Source organism: Vigna unguiculata, chromosome 2 (genome assembly GCF_004118075.2).
Source record: "Vigna unguiculata cultivar IT97K-499-35 chromosome 2, ASM411807v1, whole genome shotgun sequence".
NCBI classification, from domain to species: domain Eukaryota; kingdom Viridiplantae; phylum Streptophyta; class Magnoliopsida; order Fabales; family Fabaceae; genus Vigna; species Vigna unguiculata.
The window spans coordinates 27013045-27031419 of record NC_040280.1 but is presented as its reverse complement, the minus strand read 5'-3'; the positions used below and the strand labels follow the sequence as shown (position 1 = coordinate 27031419).

Sequence of the window (18375 nt, the reverse complement as noted above, 5' to 3'; positions counted from 1 at the left end):
AGTCAGTCTTGTGGGAATTAATTATCATCTTTCTTTAGATTGTGCAGGGTCATAAACCGATAAAAGTAGATAAAGTGCAGGGTCAAAAACTAATAAAAGTAGACAAAATACAGGGTCAAAGAGCTATAAATTAAGGAGATCAAATAAAACACGGGATAAGTGAAAAATGAAAAAGTAAATACAAGACTTTGAGGAATTATTTTTAGAATGTATATTTACAAATAATTAGTTTGGAGTGGTAACTATGTCAAATCGAAGATGTAATAGATTTTAATAAATTTGAAAGTTTAAGTATTATTTTTAAGAAATTTATAAAACAATTCACAACAATTATATTTATAGCTTCACAACAATTTTTTTTTTGTAATAATTAAGTTTTATGATCCGAGCAACAAAATTAAACAATACTCTTCTGATTCTTATATTAGTGTCTACATGCATAATCAATTATTTGTTTAGTCTAGGTTCGATCATGCGATGACAGAACTATTCAGACCGTTTATTTCTAGAAAATTAGATGATATGGTGAGATAAAAATTGACGGAAAATCAGAACTTGGTTGTAGCTACTATGTGTTAAGTATTTTAGTTGGATGTGATGTTGAGTATTATTTGAAATGTCTTATTTTGTTAAATTTAATTTATATATCATTATTAATGGTTAACTTACACCTATTTATTTGTTACTATGACGCGTGTTATACGGGAGCAATGATTTTTTTGAACTACTATATCACTTACTCCTTCTCGCGTATAACACGCATATCATACTATCATCGTACACACACAACAAATAAATAGGGATAAATTAATCATAAATAATGATATATAAACAAAATTCATAAAAAGTTAAGAATATATTACACCCAACCTTATGATATATATTACATATTTTTTCCCTCTCTCCCAAAGATGGTTTTTTATTCCAAAGAGAATTTTTTTTTTCCACAAAAGGGTTTCTTTTATGAAGGATTGTTCCTTTCACCTTTCTTAGGTCCCTTATTTATAAATTTTTCGAATTGAATTGAACTTTATACTTGATTTTATGTTCAGATATATTAAATATATGTTTGTTAATCTTTTGAAGCTCATTATCTTTAAGATATTCTTTAAATATTTGACCGGGTAATTGAAGTAATCAACTTTATGAATGATTTTTTTAATATTTTTGTAATAATCAATATACTCTATTGATTTTGTTATGAAATTTTCACTTATTTTTAAAATATGAATCAAATGTTTATCTTTTTTAAATTTATTAAATAAAATTTGAAATATATGAAAAGGTAATAATGAAATAACAATAAAAATTAGAAAAAAAATGATAAATTATTAATTAAAAGGTAGAAAGAAAAAACTCGGTTAGTGACGTACTTAATTCAGTGGTTGAGCTTCTAAATTAATTTTCTACTAGCAAGCTTGAAGAGGAAAATAAATATCAACTAGCTTATTTAATATTAGAAAAGCCAAAGAAAAAAATTATTGAATTGAAACAGACCAAACAGTTAACAGTAAAAATAAATTAATTTCGTGCTTTTTATTTATTTTAGAATGAACAACAGTTTGAATAAAAAGAACCTTTTAACCCAATGTACAGTAATTAAACAGTGAAGATTTAACCAAGAAAAGGGAGAAAAACAAACTAGTATTGAGTCAATTCTTCCATCTCTTAGATACATGCTAATAGTATAAAGCAACTCCTTTTGAAATTCACCAAGTTCTACTAAAAATAAAATAAAAAATGATAAAAGAAAGTTGAATGTGCCAAGGGCATCTTTACCAGAAATTAGGCTCTGGTACTTATTTGGATTTTACAAATGTAACTTTTGGGCCACTAATTTGTCTTACATTACTCTTCAAAAATATTATTAATATTATGTAACAAACCTCACCTCAAATAGAAACCACGTGTTTTAAATCAATAATAAACACACAACTCTGTTAAAGGATTCTTTTAGAGAGAAAAAAAAACTACTGAAAAGTTGTTATTTAAGAATATGAATATTTTAAGATTTATTATTATTATTATTATTATTATTTTTATATAGAGATTGTCATATTTGGTGCAGAGTCACGTATAATGAATTATTTTACACTTTTAACTATTTTAAACATAACTTGCCAATTTCACTCAAATAGTAACAATAACTATTTTTAAGCAGGTGATCCAAATTTGAATGTGATGTTATTTTGAAACACGTTCCCAATCGGTATAAACAAATCTTAAAAATCTATAACAATATCATAAAAATCTATAACAATATATAGGTCGTTCACATTTTTTTTTTCAGTTTTATTTTTATTTATGTTTTTAAAAATTAATTATTTTATAAATAATTTATTTTTTACTGTTATTCTAAAAACTTCTTTTATTTTTAACTGTTATTCTAATTTTTTTTTTATTTTTAACTATTATTCTAATTTTTTTTAATAATTATTTTATTTAACAACTATTTTAAAAATTAATTATATATTTTAAGTAAATATTATTAATTTTAACTCAAATTTTTATAAAAATTTAAAAATACAAACACATAGCACTACTGCACCTATGTTTTCAATAGTTTTATATTGTTTAAATTTTTGGATTTTTTTCTAAATCGACTGTATTCTTTAATATAATAACTGTAATTTTATTCATTAAACATGCGAGAGAAACTATTGCTTAGCCATCAATAGTGCATTTACAAACTAATTGACAAGAAAAAAAATTAATATGTAATTATTTACATAAAAGAGTATAAACAGATTTTAGTAAAACAAATTTATTTAGCTAACTTATTTATTGGGTAAAAAAACTTTAAACTGGTTTCTATTATTTTTTACGTTATATTACGAAGTGCAACATAATTACTTTCTTCTTTAACATTCTTCTTCAGTCTTCTGACGTTGAAGAATCGTTGTGATCCAGATTAACTGTCCTCGATAAATTCCTTGAATTAATAACAAATTGGTTGCAAATTTTTTCGTTGCGTAATAATGACAACAACTAACAGTCTCACCCAGATTTCGCTTTGGCCCTAGAGCGCGCTAAGTTACACCAAGGATGCGCGATGCGCACCCTCCCTTTATCGTCTCTTCTTCTTCAGAGTTGGCTTAGTTAAAGTAGCATACGCTTCTTATAAATTCCAATCGTCATCACTCCCAACACCTTTCGCTCTCTCCCACTCTCACCTGTCGTTTTCTCGGGAAAGCTCGATTCAGTGAGAAAATTGATTTTCCCGGAAACACACTCGCGAATCTTCGATGTCGATCGTTTGCTGGATTGCTTCCGCGGTTTCGCTTTAATTCATGACGATCGCCAGGATGTGCTCCCCTATGCGTACGTGGGAACGACCGATAGATCGTTGCTTCCGAACTTTTCCATGTCTCGCCGATCCTGGTAGCTCTCTCTGGTTCATGAGAAAGCAACGCTGAATTTTAATTTATGTTGATTTTGAACTTTAATGTGTGTTTTATCGGAATTTAATTGCGTTTTCCTGGAAATGTTTTTGTGGTAGCTTAATTGTTTCCTCATTGTAAATGTCTGTTGCTGAATTTAAGGTCGAAGGTCTTCGTTGTGCTTGAAGTTGGCCTTGGTGACGATTCACATCATTTATGCTGGCGTGCTCTTCTTGTTTGACGGGGATTTGATAGAAAGCACTAAGACGGAACCGTGGTGAGTTGTTCTCCCTAGTATTGTTTTGTCTTTTTGTGATATAAATTGAAGTTGCATTTTCTGCGTTGTGTATTATGCACGATTAATTCACTATACAAGTCAGTGTTTCCTAGCAGTTTTGGATTGTTGCGGCAGTGTTTCTGATTTTCATTTTTTTTACTTGCTTTTTCTGTCAGGTACACTGCTTTATACTTACTGCTGTTCGTTGTTACTTTAATTCAATACTTTGCCACCTCAATTTCTTCTCCAGGGTAATAAAACATTTGCTTACCTGTGATGAACTGAATAATGAGTGTTATCAGGAATTGAAGTATTTTCGCTTCTATGTCTACCTGATGGGATTTGATTTCCTTTGCTAATTTTCTGTGCGCAGCTACGTTGTTGATGCCATGATGTCTGTTCACGATAGAAATGTAGCATACAAAAAGACACCAGATACATCCAGGTAGGCAGCCCTACTTTCCTGTATAAAATTTATTGTTAGGAAAAGGGATTTAATAAGATGTGAAGCAAACTTATCTTTCTGGTCTCGCCTAACTATTTTTCAATTTTATATTGCTTAAGCAAAGTCAATCAGCTTCAAGCAGAAATGGTAGTTTCGTTGTTTCCATGGAGGGAAATCTATTAGGAAGAAGTCTTTCAGGAAGCAGTAAAACAGCTTGGTCAAAGTTAGTGGCGGACTTGTATCCTTTGGGATCATCAATCAGGTAGATAGGACCGTTGTCACTGCTGGTTAAATTTTTATAAACTGTTATTTATGGCTTACTTCTCATTGCAGAACATGGACATGCACCTATTGCAATGCGGAGCAGGTATCTCAAATGACATTCTAATACTCTATAATCTGTATTATATTTCTGTGTATGCTATTTCATATTGTATTGCTTCTTCAGTTCATCTTTAGGTGATGGTTTTGCATTCAGTTGATGGTTGTAGTTGTCCACATTTATTTTGTACAGCATCATGAGAATTCACTGTAAGGATGTGAGAAACCAAGTGTTGACGCTGCCATGTCTTGAAGCATCTTTTTTAATAATTAAGTACAATTTTAATAATGTTGTCAGGCTTTCCCAGATGCTACTCTACATCTTGTTTCTGTGAAAAGCGTTTTTTGGGTTTTTGGTAGACATTTGTGATCTGAATTTTGCTTGCCTTGTGGCAGAAAGAAGTCAGCATGATGCGAATGCTTTTTTTTATTTTATTGGTTCATGACAAAAAAAGTAATTTATACTCAGTATAAATGCTGGAATATATTTTTTCACTCTGGATTTGATGCCTGTTTTTGAAGCACGAGAAAACAATATTTCTACGGATAATGAAAAGATAGGTTGAGCTACACTTTATAAACTACTTTTTCCTCGTGTTATATACATGAATTTTAACGTTTTTAGCACGTTAGGAGTTCCTTCTATGCACAATGACTTTCAGGCTCTAATAGTTTAACATCTAGATTTTGATGGTCAATTATTTTCTTGGTGACCATTATGCAGCCTCCACGAGCGAAGCATTGTCATGATTGTGACAAGTGTGTTCTTCAATTTGATCATCATTGTGTTTGGCTTGGTAACTGCATTGGACAGGGCAATCACTGTAAATTTTGGTGAGTTATTATATTGGATGTGAAATTCATAATTTACATTTGCCAAGATTTTGTATGTTAGACTTTATCTAAGCTATCCGTTTTATAGATGAAAAAATTCATAATGGATTTGTTTGCTTGATGATATTATTTCATTTGTAATTAGTCTTGATATTCATACGAAGGATCAGTGGCCTGGAAATTCAATCACTGCTAATCAACAGTGGAATGCCATTTTTGTTTGTTTCATTATGATGACATTGTACAAGACTTTTAGTTTCAATGTGCACTCAGTCTTCTTTTTTCAATATTATTTAAAGGGCAAGGGATGAGTGGATAAAGCCAGAAACATATTTAGAAACTTAATTAGTTTGTTATCCTTACGTTATATATTTACTTTTTCTTCATATCTACTGTTATTTTTACATTTAGTCATATGTCCTACTAAGGACTATGTGAATTTAATAATTATAGATGGCTTTATGTAAATTATTGATAGTTTTAAACTTTTTTTTTCTCTCACTTTATGTAGAGAAGGGATATTAAGTGAGAATTGTTCTGACTTAAGAGAACAATAAATCTTGACCATACAATTGTACATAGATGGCTAAGACTAAGATAATACCCAACTGAGCTAGGGTCCCTTGATATTGTATGATCATGATTCGTTTTTCAAATGAGAACAATTCTCATTGGACATGCTTCTATATATATGTTAGTGTAAGTACTGTAGTTTACTACGGTTGGATACTTGTCGTGTGAAATTTGTGAATGGGATTATTTTTATGGTTTATTTAAGGAAGTGCTATGTATACATCTTTGTGAAGATTTTGCCATGTTTTCCTTGTAATCAATAATATGTCAGCATTGTTCAAGGTACTTATTTTATTATTTTGTATATATCTTAGTTTAAATATATTTCTCTCACTATGATTTTTTTTTTCATCCTGTCTAAACACACTTAGGTGGTACCTTTTTGAAGAGACAGCTTTGTGCCTTTGGACTGGTGTCTTGTATATTTCATACCTGAAAGCTCACATCACGAGGGTTTGGTATGATATCTTGATTATTGAAGCTCCCAGATTTCTAAAATCTTCATTTGCAAAATCCTCCCTTGGGGAAAGTTACGCACATGAATATTTGGGTGGGGGTGAGGGTTTTACTAGCTTGTGTATGCCAATAATTATATTTTTATGCCAAAGATCACCCTGTCTAGTATTAGGTGACTCTTGACATAAAGTTAAGGCTAATTGTTCAATTTACACTTTAAATTTATCTTGAGGTCTTCCATAACGAAAGGAAAAGAATCCAATGCTCTTTTTTTCTTTATTTCTGTACTCTGACATTAGGTCGTTACTTTTTTATGCTCTCAGGTGGCAGGGTGCAATCTTGATACTACTCTTGATCACTCTGTCAGTTTGTCTCATCTTTCTTCTCCTCCTACTGCTATTTCATAGGTAACTTCTGTATGTAGCATAAGATTTCTTTTTATATAGGCCTTTCTTCTGTTCCTTGTTGTAAGTTTTGTTTGTCGAGAGCGTTGTTCAATGTCAGAATACTAGCTTTACTACTTATTTAATTTTATGTATCTGAAACATCAAATACTAACTGGAGATTTCATTATGACAAATATTTCCTGTAATAACTTAAACTTAAATCTGATACTCCTGATCTCAGAACCCCTTTTATGATATTTACTTTAATAAAGAATGCATAGCGAAATTTCTTAGTGGTTTGTATTCGGTGAGTTTGCTACTATATTTTCATTTCGCATCTAATCTAATCTTAGCAGCTCTGTTTTGCCAATATAACCATACGTAAAATGAAATCTTGAACTTGTTCTTCATCTTTTACTCTCTGGCCCTTTCTCTCCTTTACGTTGAATTGTATAGTTGAGTATTCTATTCAGAATGACAGCTGTTTTGTCTTTTCCGCAGTTATCTTATTTTAACCAATCAGACTACCTTTGAACTTGTAAGGAGAAGACGGATTCACTATCTCAGGTTAGATAAGTTATTTTCCTGATGCTTTTGTATGATTTCATATTTCAACCTTACATCAATAAATAAAACATTTTGCTAGAATATGATTCTTCTTTTGGGTTCAATTTATTAGCAACGTATATATATGTGTGTGCGTGTGTTTTTGTTTGTATCAGCATCAGTAACATGTATATGTTGGTGTTAAATGGTTAAACACTGATTTTGGGAATCTTTTTTACTTGCCAACTATGTTTCTGGGATATCTATGATAAACGCATCCAATTAATCTTTCAGGGGAATTCCGGAAAGAGTGCATCCATTCAGTGGAGGAGTTCGAAAAAATTTATACTACTTCTGCTGTGCAAGGAGCTCCGTATACAGATTCGAACCAATGCCTACCGCTCAAGAAATAGAGGAAAAATCAAGGCCGTACACATGCTCAGATGTTTTAACATGTCGATGTTGCTAATGGTTTTTGTATAAGTAATAGTCTTTTCGTCCAACAGTTTAATTGGGAAAACTCAGAAGTATGTCGATGCGCGTAGATGGATAGGTGTTATCTTTGGGCAGTTTGCTTTATGATTTATCTTCTGCTATTCATTCTTTGTCTAATTTTTGGAGGTAGAGTTCCAAGTTTGATGTACAGTTGCAGTGGTAGTGTGCTGTTTGTCTTTACTTGTTAGTTTTTAGGCCTGGATACCTAGCTATTATGAAACTGACTATTGCTGTTGCCGTTGAACATCAGAGAAAATACACTATTCATTCATCTTAGTTGCATGCAAAGTGTGCGGCATCCTTCATTTCATGGTGGGCGTTGGCTTCCCTCAACCTCAACACATGTTTAATACTCTTCTGAGTTCTGTTACTTTTACCCCCCAAATACCTAGTTTTGATCTTATCTAGCCTCACCCTTGGTTGCTAGAATTCGCAGCATGTTACACTATTATTACCTATTAGGAGGTACAAAGTCTTTAACACTTAACACTCTTCTGGAGCATGTGTTGAAATATGTCCGGCTACTATTTCCATTTCCAAATTTAGTGGAACTGAATTGTTTGAGAACTAAACTACAAAACAGGTTCATCTGAACATTGAAAAGGTTTTAAATTAAACTTTTTCTTAGTTTGATAAATTCTTTTATCAAATTCAAACTGAACTGTGTCTTGAGCTGAATTAGACTGTTCTGAATTCGATCATATTCATCAATATTGGAAGGAAGATAACTTTTTTATTCCTTTTAAAAGAAAAATTAATTTTTATAGTTTGATTCATACGTGTTCTTAAACAGTTTAGTTAATTTTTGGGTATGGAAACAGTTGTTTGATTTAGATTTTTTAGCAACGAAATTTAAGAAATGTTGATAAAATTATGTACTTCCCACTACAATAGTTAATATTATATGACAGCTTAAATCAGTTAAGTTTTTCTCTCCTAAAATGTGAAAAAGGTCAAAATAGAGAAAATAGTTACCTAGCTGGCGTCTTTGTTTGTGTTATATTGTCTTTGGTCTATTTTGCTAACTAAACAGAGGTACATGATGAACGAAGTTTCAATTAATGAAAAGTATTAAATTTTACTATATTTTCTATTAAGACAAGGCTTTGTGAAATATTGTTAGTTATATAATAACAATATTTAACTTTTTTTCTGTTATTGTGAAATCTACTTGTCATGACTTTTCTTTGGATTATACACAGAAGCTGAATAGTACTGTGGTGTGGGGTTTAATTGATAAACTAGAAAGCTCTCCATAGTAAACATTCCCCAAGGTCTGAATAACACATTTATTGCTTTCTTAAACATTAAAAAAGCTTGATAAATTAATAAACTTATAATCAGAATGCTAAAAAATGTAATAGAACACACTGTATCAGTAATTCTGTAATTCCCTCAAGCTGATCGTGAAAAAAAATTCTAAATTTTTATTTGGATAAATTTTTATGATTCTATTATTTTATTGAAGCAGTAAAACTTATGTCTAATTGAATCTTATTAGATTGGTTTGATGAAGTGAAATTTGTTTCGATTTGTATATTATAATTTAGTCTTGGTATCAAACATACCAAAGAGGTATAATTGTGCAACGAACGGTTATTAGTAAATTTGAAATATAGGGTCCCACATCTGCAAGAAAAAAGGATACTTCAAAGGGGCAACGTCATACTTGGTCCAAGTTCTAACTTCTAAAGCGCTGATGGCGGCCAATAGTATCACATACGTGTTTATACACATTTGGTTCACATTGAATTTCTTGACTAGTTTGATAACAAGATAAATGATAAGATAGGGGAATAAAATAAATATAGTTTTTCTTATATGCTTGTTGTATTTAATGATAAGTATTGACTATTAATATTAAAGGTAGTAATAATAGTAAACATAATCAAATAACATTTATTTATTTATCATGATGATTATAATAATATTGTTTAGAAATAAAGTGATGAAAACATATTAGAAGTGGTGATAAAAGTTTTGACTAAAATTCGTATAATTAACAGTGATTTGTTAACCCCTACTGGTATTAAAAATAATAAAAGTAGCAATGACAAGTACATAAATGATGATATTAATGATAATTGGAGTAGTACCAATTGTAATAGAAGTGAAATGATTAAATAAGTAAAATGATAAAGAGTAAGATCAATTTAATAAACTATTTTATCATCTTCTAATATATTTTTGTCACTATGTAAAATAAATTATACTCTTATGACATCATAAAATAAGGTAATATAATAATATAATTTTGGGAGACCAAATAATTGACTACAATCCAATCTTGATTATATATATATATATATATATATTACTTAATTATTTAGAATCAATTAATCAAAATAAAATTAAGATAAAGAAAATATTAGCAATTAAATAATTATTCATAATCTGTTTTCATAAATTTATATTATGAAATAAAAATATTTTTCAAAGACATCAATTTTATTTAAATTCACACACTTTGTACTATGGAATTTGTACTTTTAGAAAGATCAATTTTGTTTGTTTTAATAATTTTTAACGCAATTTTATTTAAATTGTATTTTAAACTCGCCTTTTGAATTTAAGTTTATATTTTAAAAATAATATTTTAATAATATAATTTAAAATTTAATACATATATTTTTGTAAGACGTAACAAGATTGATAACAAGACAAATAGTGGATAACTGCTATCTGTATTTGCGCAGTCACGTTCCCATCTAGACTTGACTCAGACCCTAACTTTTAGATATCCAAATTCTTATCTTATGCAATACTCGTTTTTTTTTTTTTTTAAATCAAATATAATAATGTATAGGGTGCTGCTTCCCACACCATACCCTTATATTATGTAATGCATAGTCTTTTATTTTATGTAACAAAAAGCATCGTATAATATTGAAAAATACAATTAATTTTTCCACAGTCAATTTTTAGGGTAAAAACATGTTTTAGTCCTTAAAATATATCAGTTTCTAAAAGCAAACAAAAATAAAAGAAGCCCAATCTTTCAAGCTCTATTAAAATATTTTTCAATTTCCAAACAAGAAATTTATACAACCTTGATTTACCTTCCTCTCCCCTCATGCAGTTAATGATATTTATTATACAAATATCATTACTAGGACAAATCAGTCCACAACTACAAAGTGGGGTACAAATTTGAATTTATAAAAAAAAAACAAAAAAAAACAAAGAAAAAAAACACAAATATTCTTCACTAATTACCTCCCAACATAATCTTCCTAGTACTTTTTCTTTCTCCTTAATGTTTTCCACTACTGAGGATTGAAAAAGCTGACATTAACACCAGTATCAATGATAACATACAAACTAGATACAACCAAAATCACACTCAAACACACCCCCAATGTTCCCAAGAACCAATTCAAGCCCCACATCGCACTGTACTTCTTTGGCTTCTTGGTCTTGAGCCACATAAAACAAGGGTACGCGAACGTCACCGGCAATGCCACTCCTCCGATTAACCCTGCCAACTGAGACAAAAATGGAACAGCCACTCCTATGAAGAAACACATAAACCCAAAGAACACACGAATGCATGCTCGTAGCCACCATGGACATGGCTTCTTCATCCTTGTAGTGTACTGTGACTCCATGTCATCAAATGCTGGCATGCCATAGATTTGAAATGAGCACAAAGCATTCGCCACCACAAAGAAACTCGTCAATCCCAGCACAAATCTTGACACATCATGGGAATGGAACATGTACAGAGCTGTCAACATTCCTCCGTTTGATGGAATCTGTAAATTTTCATCCCAAAATCAGAATATGTTTCTACTTTTGCACAAAATTGAGATTTTTTGTTAGAAACTTTCGTATAATTTCATCGATTAAAACTAAATGAATATAGTTCTTCTAACCTAATCGTGTAAAAAACTTTTACGTGTAAGATGATGTTTTTATTAATGTGTGAATTATTTATCTCAGACAGACTCTAATTCAAATGACAACTTAAAAGACCATTTAAAACACGGTTAAAAAACTATATTTATTCATTTTCAAAATTTAAAGATCAAAATATATTAAAGTTTTAGATAATAATAAATTTCAATTTTGTATCTGAGACCGAAAACATGTTTAAGTATATAAATTATAGGAAAATAATTTTTTGACTACTAAATTTTGACAACTTTCTCTTACAACTTTAAGTGTTATTTTCTAAGTGGTTTTTCATTTTTCCTTTTTCTCATTCTCAATATTCAAAAACCACTTACAAGATGACATCTCATATTATAAAAAAAAGTTAAAATTTAGTAGTTAAAATATCATTATCCTAAATTATAATAAAAGACTATGTATGCTTACCAATTGGCCATAAGCCCAGTAGCCACCAATGGTTAAGGGAAACAAACATGCTGCAATGAGGGCATAAGAAACCTTAACTCCTTTCCACATTGGCACGTGTGATGGGTGCTTCTCACTTGAAGGCATAGTGGACTGCAAGAAAAAAAAAATAGAAATTTTTTAATGATGTTTTATTTCTACATTGATGGCTTAACAAGAAATGTTTTTTTTTTTATTTGATCGGTTAATGCGAAGAAAACTCCACTTATCTACAGTGATGGTGACTTTCTTAACCTTAACTCAATTCATTGAAATAATAATTGAGATTTGTATGGTAGAGGTAATGGAAGCCACTTTCAAATAATTATTAAACTATGAAGCCACCAACTCAACTAACTGTTATCTTATCTATTAAATATTTAATAAGATTGATTATACTTCATACTTATCTTGATATCATGACTTTCTTCTATGTTGGAACATTATTAATTACTCCAAAAAACAAAGTCCTCAGCTAACTTCAATAATGTATGCTTGACCAGTTCTACACTAGTTTTTCAACAACTTTGATCTCTACTTTGAAAGCAGCTCTAATGTCAACTAAGCAATGTAAAAACATATTTCATTCTACCAAGTCAAAAGATAAAAGGTAAATAAATTTCAAATTCTTTCTGCTTATGTAAACTCTATGAATGATATAGAAAGTCCTACGTCGATTATAAAATTTCATAATATAAAAAAAGTGGATGTAATTTTTATTTTACAAGTTGGTTTTGCGGATTTAAATTAAGTTTAAAAATTCACTTCTTAATTCAATTCTTAATTCTTTACCTGAATTTCAAGGATGAGATTGTGGCCCCTGAAAGCAAAGGCAACGATACCTAAGGCATTGAGAACACTAAAGGCATTTTCAACACTGCTTCCACCCCTTATAGGATCATAGTTGACACCAGCTAGGGCACCCTGTGCTACAGAGGTAATCCAAATGGAGGTACAGTACCCTACAGCAGTGACTGCTCCAATGAGTGATATCCCAGCAATGGAATTCAAGTTTGGCAACTGAGACAGCACCACTGCTGCACATGTAAACACCAAGTACCATTCCACAGTAGTCATGGGTTTTGCAGTGCATGAATCACCACACACCACTTCATAGAATGTCCTTGCAGTAGATCCTCCTATGATGATCAATGTCGTGCATGTTCCTGCTGATAGGTACAATATTGGAAACAGTGCTAGCAATTTCCCTAGTTTCTCCCCTGCAACAACAAAATTCTCCTTTAGCTTCCACCAAAACTGGTTTAGTTAATTTATCAGTTAATAAGTTAGAACAATTCTAAATCTAAAGAAGTGGATTATAAGTGTAACTCAACTTCGTAAAATGGTAGCGGTTTGTAAAATAAGATTTATATTTTATTTATATATTATGAAATAGTCTTATTTTTAGTCGATATGAAATTTTTATGCATAAAAAATATAGAGTAAACGGATGCAGAAATCATACCAAAGGTAGCACCACAAAGTTGAAGGTATCGACAGTAGCGTACACCTTGCTCCACTGACTCGTGAAGATTGACCAGAAGCCATAAGGTGTAAAGTTGCCAAATGAAAGCCAGAGTCAAACTTATGATACCCCATGTCCTGCAAACACCAAATAAATAAAAAAATGTTACTTCAAAATTATACAGTTGAAGCAAAAATCACAGTGGGCCATGGAACACATCAGTTTTTTGTATTGTGTTTGAAACCAAATAATTGAGCACAGAAAGAAACATTGAATAATGACACAACAGAAGAAAAAGAGAAACATCCACGAAGATTACATGGAACGTGCATCGTTTACTATTATAATATAGAATGTTGTCATTTTATATATCGTACAAGTTGACAAGTTGTTTTTATGATTGTCTTTTAATAATAATTCCAGCTATACTTTTTACCTACCAAGTACATACATATCCTAACTGTAATTTGATACATTCTCTTATATATATGAAGGGAAGGAAAATAACAAAAAGAGGAAAAAGACCACAGATATTCAAAAAAATTATCGATTCTAACTTAATTTTGATATTACGGTAGAAATGAGTTTTAAACCTAACTCAATCTTACAAAATTGATTTGGTTTATAAGATAAAATTTACACCTAACTTACATATTGTGAATTGGTCTTATCTATAGTCGACGTGGGAAGTCCAACAATTAATATCGTAAAAGAAACATGTTGTATTATCATTCGAAAATCAAAGATGAATATATTGAAAACTTACCATCCAAGAACAGTTAAGGCAACAGGGAGAACAAGAGCCTGAGTTCCAATTCCAGAACAAAGGGTATGAAAAGCAGCATAATACTTGTTACCATTTCTGGACTCAGTGATTGGAAGCCAAGCATCTTGAGGATCAAGTTTGGTGAACCTAAGAGCTTTTCTGACAGGGCTTCCCAAAGGGGTGATGAACCTTGGAGTTAAGTTAGAGAGCCTAAGTGGGGTTCTTGGGGTTCTTGGTGTTCTAGGAGTCTTAGTTTTAGGACGTGGTGCCTCTCCATTCTCTGGGTGAAGAAGGGGTGACCTAGTTAGAGAAGGTGAATGAAGCTGAGAGGGTGGACATGACACAGGTGGAGATGCCACAACAGGTGTTCCCATCACTGAAGCTGTTCTAGGGGTTATTGGTGCAGACCATATTTCCTTAGCTTCACCGGCACCAGCCATTTTTTTCCGACCAAGCAAAAACCTAGTTTTTAGTTTTTGTTCTGCACTTGATGTGTGCTGTGTTGTGTTCTCTCCTCCACCTTCTGTGTGCTTTCAAACATTTGGACGTATATATATAGTGTGGTGTGGAGGGGCCATTCATATATCATAATTCAACATTACTTTTTTGACTGATTTCAACATATATGATTTTTTTTTTTTCATTTGCACGGTCATTGTTGTGCATGTATATAATAAAACAAACCTTTGGGTAGGATTTTTAATTTAATAATATGATTCACTTTCAGAACATTATATGGTCAATCCATTTTAGCATGCCAATTATGGCTCAAAATAAGCATGTAGAAACGTGGGTGGAATAATATTAGTGCACCATAACATGCATTATTTTTGAGACTTTTTTTTTGTGTGACCGTCTTAAATGTTAAAGTAGCCACCTAGGTTGGCCAAGAATTTTCAGTATTGTTTTTTTGACGGCAACATTTTCAGAATTGTTTAAGCACCAAGTTGTTTCTCAACTCAATCCTGTTTATTTTCAAGGACGAATTTGACCAATAAATATGGCTGCCAATCTGTCATACTTCTAAAATACTGTCACATAATTAATATATATAATATAATATAATATAATTAGCCGCTGTAATGGACACAATAAATAAACAATGTTTGTTCATATAACTTAAACTTCACATAATTACTATCTGTGAAATCCTATGGTGAAATGATTTTACCTCTAGTAATTACTTATAACCGCTGTAATACAGAAGATAAATGCTTATTTTATATAAGTAAATTATTTTAATATGTGTTTATTTTTTCTTATGATAAAAATAATAAAATATTTATTATTATAAAAGTAAATATAAATAAATTTTACAATTTTGTTATGAATAGTTTTTGTTCTTTTATAGGTAAATTTTTTGTAAGATAGTTATTTTAGTTTAAAAAATATTCAAGTTTAGAAGAAAAAAATAGAAAAGAACAGTTGAACTTAAACAAAACAGGATAAAATTATAAAATTGAAAGTAAATATGTAAATTAAAAAGGAAAATCTCCTTTATATAGTACTATAAATGAAGGATTGTACTTTGATGATAAAAATTGTTTTAAGTTAGTAATGGATTCTTTTAAAAATTGATTTAAAAAAACAATATAGATTGAAACAAACAGGTGATTAATGAAGGTCTAAAACCATTCTCGTTGAAAAAAAAATCCAAAAAATTTCACATGATAATTATTCTAAATTTTATGCACAAGTAAATTAATATATTATACTCTTCTTCCAGCACATACAATTTTAGAATGAATATTTTCTAGCTATTGGTTTAAAATGGATGGAAGTTGTTACATTGTTGAATATAGTAATAGAAATGGTCCCACATTTAGCACTAAGATATATATGCATATACTATGTAAAAAATAAATGAGAAGTTGGTCAACAAAATGCATCTCATGTCAAATGAGACTTTCAACTCAACTACCGTGTGTGCTGGTGAAGCTTCTTGTTATGTTCATAAACACGTCACCATTGCACCACAAAGTTAAAAATAACGATCACATGGTCACTTTGTTTTACGACAAACAGTATTTGACAAAACCAGAAAAACATCTTAGTCAAACTGTTTTCTTTACAAATTTTTGTCCCATTAACCGATTTCCTTTCTGTCAATTTAATATATCTTAGTATAAGGTTGAGAAACCAATAAACACATACTATCACTTTTAATCCAAAATTATTTCCTATTTAAACACGAGTCTCTCATAGATCACAATACTTTCTCTTATGCACAAATATTTTAACGCCGATCATTTCTTTTTACGTCATTTAGACATGTTTTTGTTTTTTGTTTTTTTTAAATAAAAGACTTTATGAAACCTGTTGTTATATATTTTTCACATATAAGTTATATCTTTTTGTAATAGTTATACGATCAATCAATTTGATACAATTATTGAACTGTTGAATTATGTATTTCTCATATGGATTATATATATATATATATATATATATATATATATATATATATATATATATTATACATATATAAAGTATTTGATATTATTTTTAATCTGAAAACCTTAAAGCAATAGTGTTATAAATTTTTCTTTATATAATATATAACTTTATATATTCTTTAGATAAACCATTAATACTACTGTTAGACTTTCTGAGGAGAAATATAAAAAATATTTAACACAACCAATAAATATGAACAAGTATTTGTCTAAAAAAATTAGGATATCATTTTCAACAATAAAATTTTAAAATGATAAATTTATATATTTTTCATTTGCTCCTAACACCCCTTAAATTTTTAAGATTTAAATATGTTTTTAGTTCTTGATACGAAATTGAAATTTATCTTTGTCCGAAATTTTAATATATTTTGATTCCCAAATTTTAAAATTAAATAAATATAATTCTTTTAACGTAATTATGTTAAATTTTTTAACGTGTCAAACACACTTCATACTATAATTTGAGTTATTTACACTATTTGACACGTTTTCACTTTAGTATTAATCGGAAATCATGTTTGACATGTTAACAAAAATTTAACTTAAATGGATTAAAATAATTGTATCAATTAATTTTTAATGTTTTGGAACTAAAATATATCAAAATTTTGTATATAAAAACAAACTTCAATTTTGTATTAAAATTCAAAGACAAAAACCTTTTTAACTCAATTCTTAATATCAGTGCAAAATTGTCTCCCTTCGTGTCAAAAGACTTTTGGTTGTATTTTGAGGAGGAAACCCAAATTGGCGTCACGTATATATTAATTAATTTCATAGCAGAAGCCTCACACGACAAAAAAAAAGTTTGGTCCGATATCTTGATTATTCATAGGAATGTCGAAACTAAGAGACTTTTTGAAAGGAAAATTATGTTAAAATCTTCATTTGTCAAATGTCTTTTTTGGAAAGTTGCACCATGTTTGTGCAATTACATAAGACGATTTGATTATTGTGTGGTAGAACTTTTCTAGGGCGTAGAAACAGAGTTTGAACAAGGTGTGTGCTGTGGTCGTCGTTGATTTTTTTTTTTTTGGGAAATATATATAAATTAAAAGCACCATTTTATTTTATACAAATTATAAAGTAGGTTAGTCTTGCAAGGAAGGTAAAAGTTATTGGCTTGTCTTGGTGGTCAATGTACACACATACACTAAGACATTATCAGTTCAACAAAACTGGTAGCTATTAATTAACTTTTAATCTGTTAGGGTTTTCAATAAACAAAGTCTTAGTCCAATCTTCTCATCTGTATTTTTTTAATAAGAAACTTGATAGTGATTTTTAATTTTTAGTAATATTAGATATATGACTATGATACTCGATTTTTGTGTATACATATGAGTTTCATTTTTACGTGAATCATCTTCGTAAGAATAAATTATGGATGGTTAGGAATAGTTCAAATGTGAGCCAAAAATTTCACTAGATAAAATAAACAAAGTTTAACAATATATAAAAATAAAGATTCATAATTTTGTTATTTTAAAATTTTAGAATAAAAATGTGTCAAACAACTTATATATGTGTAAGACTAATATAGAACTACAATTTTTTTATAATTATAATATGAAAAATACAAATCTAACATGGACTGTAACCTATATGAAAAATATAAACCTAACATGGACTAC

General features: G+C 29.8%; 2 protein-coding genes across 3 annotated transcripts; one reads left to right on the top strand and one right to left on the bottom strand.

Annotated features, from left to right (window-relative positions):
• The first annotated feature begins 3000 nt into the window (after positions 1–3000).
• Positions 3001–8015, top strand: LOC114173811 (protein S-acyltransferase 10). Of its 2 annotated transcripts, XM_028058436.1 has the most exons (11): positions 3007–3381; positions 3543–3657; positions 3834–3908; positions 4031–4102; positions 4227–4364; positions 4436–4469; positions 5148–5257; positions 6202–6288; positions 6610–6693; positions 7174–7239; positions 7513–8015. In XM_028058436.1, the coding sequence occupies exons 1-11, from the start codon at positions 3291–3293 to the stop codon at positions 7685–7687; spliced, it is 1047 nt and encodes a 348-aa protein (XP_027914237.1). In that variant the 5' UTR covers positions 3007–3290; the 3' UTR covers positions 7688–8015. The 2 variants fall into 2 exon arrangements, with proteins under 2 accessions (XP_027914238.1, XP_027914237.1); XM_028058437.1 differs by lacking the exon at positions 3834–3908 and having other exon boundaries at positions 3001–3381.
• Positions 8016–10709: 2694 nt separating this feature from the next.
• Positions 10710–14818, bottom strand: LOC114173535 (lysine histidine transporter-like 8). Its single transcript, XM_028058001.1, has 5 exons — positions 14283–14818; positions 13517–13653; positions 12844–13271; positions 12034–12165; positions 10710–11468 (listed from the first exon to the last, which is right to left on the bottom strand). Exons 1-5 carry the CDS (start codon positions 14720–14722, stop codon positions 10980–10982), a joined length of 1626 nt encoding a protein of 541 aa, XP_027913802.1. The 5' UTR covers positions 14723–14818; the 3' UTR covers positions 10710–10979.
• Between the last annotated feature and the right edge of the window lie 3557 nt (positions 14819–18375).